The following is a 9,926-nucleotide window of genomic DNA, read 5'->3' on the forward strand; positions in this document are numbered from 1 at the left end:
CCCTATGCAGGAAGGATGGGAAGTCAGAACTAAGAATCAAGTGAAGGGTTTCAGGAGAGAACAAAGGGGAAAGGAGAGAGTTGCTATTAGGCAAGATGGACCAAGAGCACATGGCTAAGAAAGGTTCACCTTGAGGACAGGCTGATGGACCAGACACATCCCAGGATCCATCAGATTGGCAAGTAATTGGCACTTATGTGGGTTTTAACAGGTGAAGAGATTAGCATAGCTCAGAACCTGCCCAGTGTAGTGCCTACAGTATATTATTAAATTGCAGTGTTTCTGTCTTGTTTACTTGAAAATTATGTGGGCAAAAGTGGGATAGAAACCCCCAATAGATATTTAGGAGTAAAAAGGGGAGTAGCCACCTCCAGAAAACTCATTTACTACAATAGGATTCCACCGAACCTGTGCTTAACCTTCACCAATAGCCTTTCCTGTGCTCGCTGACCCTGTAACATGTATGAGCCTTTAAGTCCTAGGCCTTCTAATTTAACTGAGGCTGCTTCTACTTTAACATTCACCAATAGCCTCTTCACTCATCGTAGCCTCTTATAGCACCAAACCTCAATTGCTCTCCGTGACCACTTCATGCCTTCAAAACTAGTGTTACTTGGAAAAATTTTACAAATTACTGTTTAACTGCCAGCACAAGGTATAGGCTAGGCCCCTCTGGACCACAGCTTCTGTATGCTGAACCTGAGGAAACATTTCCCTGTGTTTTCAGCTCCTGACGACAAGCACTTATTGCCCTAGCAAGTGGAGTTTCTTTAATGGTTTTTAATTCAAAATACTACACTGATGGAATGGACAGAGTCTTGGAAGGAGAAACTTTATAAGCCAAACCTCTATTGTCTGCACTGCTCTCAGCATTATAGTTTAAGTCCACACATCTGCTCATTAAGCTGTGAACATTCATTCAGTAGTGTTTCTAGTTCAAAGTTGCGAAGTCCCTTCATGATCCTACCATAAATACACGCTCAGGTCTGTCAGAGCATATCCTGATACCAATTTTTGTCTTAGGGTCTCTATTGTAGTGACAAATGACCATGACCAGCTGGGTCTGGTGATACGTTCCTTTAATTTCAGTACTTGGAAGGCAGAAGAATTATGGAACTCTGTGAGTTCCAAGCCAGCCTGGCTTTTACCACTGCTATTTTTTCTACAGAGTATGTTTATTCTTTTCTGGGCCATTGCCACTGACTCTTAAGAAGTACTTCAGGCTCTGCCTCAGACTACTAGATACCATATGTTTTGATCACTACTTTTTTTGGGGGGTGGGCGGTGTCAGGATCTCTCTATGTAGCCCTGGCTGTCCTGGAATTCTCTATGTAAAGCAGGCTGGCTTTGAACTCATGGAGATCTGTCTGCTTCTGTCTATGAAGTGTTGGGATTAAAAGTATGCATCAATATACCCAGCCAATTACCATTATGTTTATTGTTATTTTTCTCTTCAAGTGAATTAAAGATTCTTCATTATTTTAAGTAGTACAAACATCTCTGCTCAGTTCCATTTAAAATTTACTTTTTAAATAGATCTTTCTGTATTTTTGTACCTTCTTTTATTCCATAAAAACAGGCAGAGTGCTCTTTTATTTTTTTCAATTTATCTCAATTGTGTCTATATTTCATATTTCTTCCATGAAGCTTTTCCTTATTATTTCTGGAAGATGTTTTTGTCTTCTTATATATAATTTATTTCTCTATGAAATTCACCATCTCCATTTTTTGCTCTCAACTTTGTCTCTGCTATGGTTTGACCGTATTCCACAAAGTCCATATATTTAAAATTAAATTTTCTGATTTATATGTTAATGGTATTTGGAGATAAGGCTTCTGTGAGCTAGTCAGCATTAGATAAATAAATGAGGATGGGTCTACCATGACACTAATGGCTTTAAAAAGACACAGGAGTTAGCATTGTTCTATCATGCTATGTGATGCCCTCTACCAGCATAGGATGTAGTTAAGCTCATCAGATGATGAGCTCCCATGTTCTTGGTTTTCTTTGCCTCTAGAATCATCAACCAAACAAACTAACAAATATTCTGCATAAATAATTATAGGAGTAGAAAACAGACTAAGGCATTTCAAACCCCTTTAAGCCATGTTTTAATTTTTAGTAGTGTCCTTACTGTCAAAAAAAAAAAAAAAAAAAAAAAAAAAAAAACCTCCTCGAATTTGTTGATTCTGTTTCCTCAGAAAATATGAAGTGTATTCAAATTCTCTTCAACATTGTAGGCAACTGCTCATCCACACTTAGGTGCTTCTTATCTATAGCATTTCCTTTCCTACCAGGACAGCATCCTATTAAAACTCCACGTAGATAAAGAAACATCTTAAACACAGAAGATTCAAAAGTATCATCAATCTTTCGTAGCCTCTTAGTCAAGTGGATTTTAAAATCTGTTCCCAAATGTTGGCTGTGGCCATAATCTGAAAATCAGAACGAATAAATTAATTTATTCCAGGTAGTTTTAGAATAGCCACTGGCTTGTTTTTTTACAGCCAAAATTAGTTGTTCATTGCATGGGCACAAGGCCGGTCACAGGAAGGCGCTTATTTCCCTACACATGACAGAGTGACCACACGCCACTGTATTTTTATTAAACTTTGTAACACTGCACTTGGATAAATCAGAATCCTTTGTAATAATAGCGGAAACTGAAGTAGGAAACAGCGTGAGACATGTGCTGCAACAAGGAAAGAGATGGGCTACAGCTATCCTCAGGGACTGGCGCAAGTGAAAGTCCTGAGGAAAGCCCCTGAATTTTTTCCACGTCATCTTTTCTGCTTTCAGCACAGACGCGCAGGCCGCTGGCCTAGGTCACTACGCCAACACCAACGCCATTCTGGGTGAGCAGCTGGGTCGGATAGGAGAAACGCAGACTTCCCTGGCACCGTTACTAAGGCCCTGCAGATGCATGGAATCCTGGGACTTGTGGTACACTCGGGGTGCTCGCCTCAGCTGCTGGTTTACAGAGGACTACGATTCCCAAGATGCATAGGGAACAGGCGGGCAGAGGGAGGTGAGGTTTCGGCCCTAGGAGGCGTCGGCGTTTCCTAGCGCTGCAATTTCGCTGTGTAACTCTTCCCCGAGCTGGCCCCGCCCCTGGAGCCAGGGACGGAGGAAGAGCTGGTCCCCAGAGCCCTGGCGACGAAGCCTAACCCGGGAGCGCGGGGAGGGTAGGGAGGGCAGGCAGAGGATTTCGCTGGCTGGTGCGGGATCCTGGATGCAAGGCGGGCAGCAGAGGTTAGAGGCGGAGAGAGCAGGGATGCTACGTGCGAGGCTGGTCCGGGTGGGAGTGCAGGAACCCGCTAGGACTGTAGAGCCTGAGCCAGGTGTACCTGGGGCTACCAACCCTCAGATCCGCAAAAGTAGGCGCCCGGCTGAGCATGGGGTGTCGCTGACACCCGGGCTCCAAGGGAGACCCCGCCCCCGCCCCCTCCCGCCAAGCTAAAGGCAAGATCCCAGAGCCCTTGGGTCTCATAGCTAGCTCAAATCTTCGTGGGGAGAGGAGCATGATTTTTTGACACTTTATTTATTGTTGCTGTTATTTTATTATTTTTCCGATCGGGAGCATTTGTAGGTAGCTACAACTAGTTGTTCTCTAGGTGCCGGATTTCCTCCGATTCAGAGAAAAAAAAAATGACACTTGCAATTGGAGTCTTTGATTAGGGGAGAGCGGTTAAGTATTTATTTATTCATTTTTATGGTTTTCTCTGTGAAGAGAAGGCTCATAGAGGGTTTGGATTTTAAACACATATATGACAGCTAATTGGAGCATCCAAAAGAATGACCATTGCATATTCACCCTGGCTTTATAGAGGAAACAGCAAGTGTTACTGCAAATTAGAGCAGCAACTATCGGCCAGAAGTGTTTGGGGCATATTTCCTATAATTAAGGTGGATATGGAAGGAGAAATGTGGACAATTAAAAAAACAAAACAAACAAACAAAAATCCCACAACTTGGTTTTAGTTTGGTAACTATTTTCTTGTGCTGGGTGACATGCAAAAATTCTTTCTCTTGTTCTCGCATCCTAGATATAGACTGTCAGTTTCGGATCCAAGGACGGTGATGGCAAAGCAGTAAACTGGAGTAACCGTCTGCCTGTCAGATCAGACCTGTCACAGAATAAATCCCACCGCCTGCTGCGAAGCCCCCCGCGCTCCTCAAACTTGGCGAACTGGTAATCCGTGTCTGGATATGCAGATCTCTGATTTTAAAGGCCGGGTGACCCCAGGGAGAACCTCTCCCGCCGCCCAAAGCCCGCAGGTGCAGTGAGGCGTGCGCGCGGGTGCTGGTACCCTCGAGGCCCGCTTGACCCCGGGAGAAGGAGTCGGGGAGCCCAGCGGGGTCTTGCTGCTGTGCGCCGGCGTCGGCGGTTCCTCTCCCGCAGCAGCAGATGATGGTGGCGGCCAGCGTGCTGTGCTGTGTCTGTGCGTCGCCGCGGAAATTGGCGCCCGGTGCTGTACCCTGAGCCCTTGCAGGTCCGTCGCAGCTCGAGCCTTGAAGAGGACAGAGTCGGCGCTCAGGGCACCCGGGGGTCGCGCGGTGTCGGCTTATCATGGCGGATCGGACAGCTCCCAGATGCCAGCTCCGGCTGGAGTGGGTGTACGGGTACCGGGGTCACCAGTGCCGCAACAACCTGTACTACACCGCCGGCAAGGAGGTGGTCTACTTTGTAGCTGGGGTAGGGGTGGTGTACAACACCCGAGAGCACAGCCAAAAATTCTTCCTGGGACACAACGACGACATTATCAGGTAAGGACCAATGGGGCGGTGGGAAGGGGTTGGATATGGAAGGGTGGGAATAACCGGGGTCATGTCCAAGAATCTTAGGGAATAAAGGATTTTCCTGGGAGCCGCTTAGAGAAGGGCTGCAGATGCTAGGACCAGAGCAAGAATAGGGAGCGAGGTGTAGGTGGGAGGGAGAGGTCTGTCCTTTCAAAGGCTTTTAAATCTCTTCTGTGTTGTGCTGCATTTTTGTTCTTTCCTGCTACAAGTGGAAGGACTGGGTAACTACCAAACACTCCCCACTCTTCTCTAGCAAGGTAAATAGTAGGAGCAATAGATGAACTGTGGGTGGCATTTTTGGAGGGCTCCTCAGTAGGTTCTTTAACAAGCAAGTGGATCTGAAAGAAAGAGAGAGAGAGAGAGAGAGAGAGAGAGAGAGAGAGAGAGAGAGAGAGAGAGAGAGAGAGAGAGAGACAGAGAGAGAGGAGACAGAGACAGAGAGGAGACAGAGACAGAGACAGAGAGAGGAGACAGAGAGACAGAGAGACAGAGAGGAAGGAAAAGAAAAGAAAAGAAAAGAAAAGAAAAGAAAAGAAAAGAAAAGAAAAGAAAAGAAAAGAAATTTTGATACATGCAGTTTTGAATCTTCATCCCATATGCCTTGGACCTAAGGCATTTTTTTTTGTAGTGGGTGGGGAGTATTTTTTTGATATTTCAGCAGTGTTTTAGCCCCCAAAGCATATTTACATACTACAAGGATGCTTTCTACAACATTTTAAGGATTTTAAAAGGCTGGCGGGAGCAGCTGGATCACAAAATCTTACTATCTAGTCCATAGAATGAGCAGTATGTTATCGTGGATGGTCTAGGAGAACTCCATTGCACACAATAGTCATTTTAGGGTCCTTCTTGTTTAATTAAAAGGGGGGGCATATTTGATTCTTTGTGCTATCCTCTTATCTAGACTAGACATATTTCTTCCCAACCTTTGTCAGCATCTCCTATGGCCAATTAAGGTGTGGTCCAAATGCAGTTCATAGGGAATCCCTTTCTGCCTATGGCAATTGAGGATACTTTCCAGGGTATGGACACATTCACTCACAGAGACAATGATTGCTAAGGATAGATTGCAAGGAACAGAGATCTTATTTCTTGTACCTTCCAAATGTGTGTGTTCCATTGATGCAGAGCAGCACCTCTCCCCACCCCCAGGGTATTCTTCTTGTTGCTCTAAATTTGCTTTTTACAAGGGATAAGTGAGGAAGTATTGTAATGTTAATGGTCCTGCCTTCTCATTGTCCCCAGTGAGATTATCTTCCTCAATTAGAGTGACTTTTCTTATTGTGTTGAAAATGGTTACAGAAGGTAAATTTTAATACTTGGAAATACAGGAGTACATTCTCTCTCTCTCTCTCTCTCTCTCTCTCTCTCTCTCTCTCTCTGGATCTTGACTTGCCCCCCCCCCCCGTTTTTTTGAGATAGGATGTTACATTTGTAGCCTAGGTTGGCCTGCAATGCAATGTGGAGCCCAGGCTAGCCACAAACTCATGGAACTCCTTCTCCCTCAGAGTGCTGAGATTATAGTTGTGAACCACCACACCCAGCTTTGCTGCTTTGACAGAAGATGAGGATTTTGAGTACAGGCGGCTCTAATGCTCTCTAGATTTGGTGGAACTGACGTGTAAAAGTTTCTTTTTGTCACAGACAAAGCCCCCTTTCCTTTCTTCTCTGATTTGGGAATGGTTGTGATTGGGGCATCCTTATTCAGTTTCTTCCTACAGATCCTGCAGATTTTGCCTTGCTAATTGTGTGGCTGATTATTAAAGGCACAGGTGCAAATGATTAACAATGACTCATGAAAAGGTTGGATGTTTAAAAATTTAAACCCATTGTGTGTTTGTTCTGTCTGTCTTCATGCAGTGCTTTCCATTGCAACATCCAAATAAGACATAATCCTTTGGGGGAAGGGGAACAGTAGCAATTAAACAGAAGATTCCCTGGGGTTACATGATATTAACATGACAGTTCACTGAACCGTTTGGTGGCGATGGGATGTGGATTCTTAGTACATAGTTTTTCTCTAAAAAAAAACAAAAAAACAAAAAACTAAATGCACTATTGAAACTGAAGGTGGGAAAAGGGTGGGTTTTCAGTAAGACATTGTCATGATAAGCAGCTGGGCTAGTAGGACTGTGAAGACATCTGGCTTAGGTGATTAAAGAAACATTAAAGAAAAGGTGAATGAAGAAGTTACAGTTGCTTTATAGGTAGACTTCGCTGACCAGCAGATAAAAGGGACCGTTTCTTTTCTGCTCTATCTCTTGAGGTGGTTATCTCTTGAGGCTGAACACTGGTAGAGTAGCAAGTGTGACTGCAGAGAAAAGGACTTTTAAATTCTCCAGGGTTTGCCTGGGTTTGAGTATGTGCATGTGCTCATCATAGGGACTGTGTTTTATTCATACTCAGGGCAGCCCCATCTGCTTCAATGTCACCTCTGCCATGACACCTTCCACTACACTCAGACAATGGATATCATGCACTCCTCAGATTTTTTTAGGGATATCTGATGCCATTTTCTCATTCCAGATATCTCCACCTATAGAGGAAATAGATCATTGATGTTGAAAATGAATCTTAACATAGGCAGAGTTAACATATCTTGATAGTTAATGACCCAAAGTTAAATATGTATCCAGATTTATCTCATCCATTCTTTCATTCTACCTTTTGGGGAGGCAGGTTTGCCTGACCCCCCACTTACTGGCAAGACAGATTGAGGCACAGAGGCATTAAGAATTTTGCATGTGCTTAGCAACAGACTGGCTCTAGAATAGAAATTGGAGTCCAGGTTGGTCTGATTCCAAAGCCCACAGCTATTGCTTCAGTGTTCTTCAGGCTCCTGTTCTTAGTCACTGTGGTTCTTCTCATTGTGCTGGTTTTTAACAGGAGCTCAGCAAACTTGTTCTCTTTGCAGCCCCACTTATCATCAGTTGGCCTATAAATCCTGGGCTTATTTTTAAGAACTCTTGAAACAGATTGTTGGATCTCAGTCTAGACAGAGAATAACATTCAAGTTCACTTTAGCATCACTACCAGCCCTGAACCAATGGTTGGAAATGATCATCTGCCGAAGATCTTAATATAAAAAGTTTAGAAGTTGAAATGGTGACAGGCTAAAGTAATCTAATGCTGAACTCTAACTGAAGTTGTTGGGTTTGAAGCGATCAGCTTAATGGCCGTGGCAGAGCTTAGATTGTCTGGTTCTCACGGGTTCCCATGAAGTCCTGGACATGTAGCTTTATATTTTGAGTAAGGGAAACAGAGTTGTCTATAAAAAATTAAATCCTGGGTAAGGGATGAAGCTGCAGACACTGCTGTCAAATGGACTGTCTCCCAAACTATGAACCCATTGAAATGAAGGTTTCATGGGTCCATGGGCTCTTCCATTCTCTGCTTCTCTATCTCCTCCTAAGACTTACATTTGGTATAAATACAGGTTTATAATCCAACCCCACCACCCTCAGGCCTGCACTGAAAACTGAGGAAGAGAGACACAGGGAAGGAATTAACCAGTGTGACTAGAGACCAGCAACCCATATTCCATCTTCACTTTCACTTTCAAAAAACTAGCAAGTACTTTTAACCTCTCCCAGCAGGCTAGATCTTGGTGAAGTCAGTTTTCCCAGTTTGCTGGAGTGTTGGTCTTTCATTTGGATCTCTTCCTGGGTAAGGGCCCTGTTTTGAGTTCACTTGAACATAGACCTGGCATTTGGCTGAGATATTCCTTGCTAGGCTGTCCAGTCTAGGTATAATATACCTTGGTCTAAGCAACTTTTTTTAAAATTATTTTTTATTTTTATTTTTTATGGACCATAGACGAGTTGCCTGGTGAAGGTTAGTTACAGAGTCTTGCCAGTTGTTTTTGAATCGTATTTTCCTCTAGTGTCCTCCACCAACCTATGGGTTTGAGCTGTCCATTTTGTCTTTACCATGGAGTCTCAGGCAGCACCAGGTCATGATATGTCACCAGAACATCAATAGGCCTACTGGTCTTAGGGTCATTTGTCAGGCAGCCAAGTCAGCAGCCAGGCAGTGGAGGACAACAAGTTGTAGGGGAAGCCAGATAGCCTCTAGGAGGGCCAAGATCTTTTAATGTCCCTTTCTCTGTGGTGACCATACCGTAGACATCATAGACATGCTCAGCTCTATACCTACTGATGGTCCGTGTATATGTTGGTGGACTTTCCTTTCCTCTATCTGAGAGTTTGAATCAGATCAGTGAATTCTACTCTCTAGGCTGAGGTTCTTGGCTTGAGCCCAAATTGTTTTGGTTAAAGTAACTACTGCAGCTCCTATGTACCTGGTTTATCAGGTAAGACATTAGATTGCATGATTGATAGTGGTAGGTTTCTCACACTGGACGTGAGAGTAGACCAAGAGTAGGGCTTGGTACTGCATCACACAGTCATTTGATAGCTATTGTTCTAGTGCTTCTCAGTGGAGGGCCTGAGCTATGTTGAGGGGTGCTGTGAGTATAAGATCTTGACCCAAGGCTAACTTGTTTATTTTTTTCTATTAAACTAGCAATAGCCACCACAGCTCTTACTCAGGTGGGTCCGCTGGAGTGTGTGAATGCTGTTAGGATAGACGAAACAGGAGGATGCTGGGCTACATTCCATCCTCTCCACCATTGGGTGCAGGAGTGACAGAACACAGCTTAAGATGGGGGCCCAAGCACGGGTGAGAAACATCACAGGCTGAGGCTGAGGAGGCAGTGCTGCAGATGAACCTCAGTTGGTTCCTCGATCTGCAGGAAAACGGGGTTCAAGTGGTTACAGGTGAGCAAGGAGTCAGTGAGAAATGAATGACAAATATGAACACAGGGAGTGCTGTATCTGATGTAATTTTGTCAAAGTTAGCATCAGTTTTATATAACACAGAAAACAAAGGAGTAGGTGTCACAGCAGGCAAGGTACATAGAAGTATCTGACACACAACAGGGATGCCTTCAAAGGGCTGGCAGGAACCAGGCAGTGTTTACAGTAAAGATATAAGCAGCCCTGCCTAGTCAGCTAATGACAGGGGCCAAGTAAGGATTTCACACCCTAGTCACATTTTATGCTACTCCTTTGAGCCTTGTGAAAGCTTGCACCAGGGGGTTCTGCTCTAGCAGACCTTTTCATGA

General features: G+C 44.2%; 1 protein-coding gene across 1 annotated transcript in view; it reads left to right on the top strand.

The window, feature by feature from the left end:
- The first annotated feature begins 3,170 nt into the window (after window positions 1-3,170).
- Eml6 (EMAP like 6) overlaps window positions 3,171-9,926 on the top strand; it is a 271,194-nt gene continuing 264,438 nt past the window's right edge. The window contains exons 1-2 of the mRNA XM_021210974.2: window positions 3,171-3,253; window positions 4,048-4,768. Coding sequence (XP_021066633.1) covers window positions 4,572-4,768 — 197 coding nt within the window. The 5' untranslated portion in view covers window positions 3,171-3,253; window positions 4,048-4,571. The remainder of the gene's footprint in view (window positions 3,254-4,047; window positions 4,769-9,926) is intronic.

Source organism: Mus pahari, chromosome 13, assembly GCF_900095145.1.
Source record: "Mus pahari chromosome 13, PAHARI_EIJ_v1.1, whole genome shotgun sequence".
NCBI lineage: Eukaryota > Metazoa > Chordata > Mammalia > Rodentia > Muridae > Mus > Mus pahari.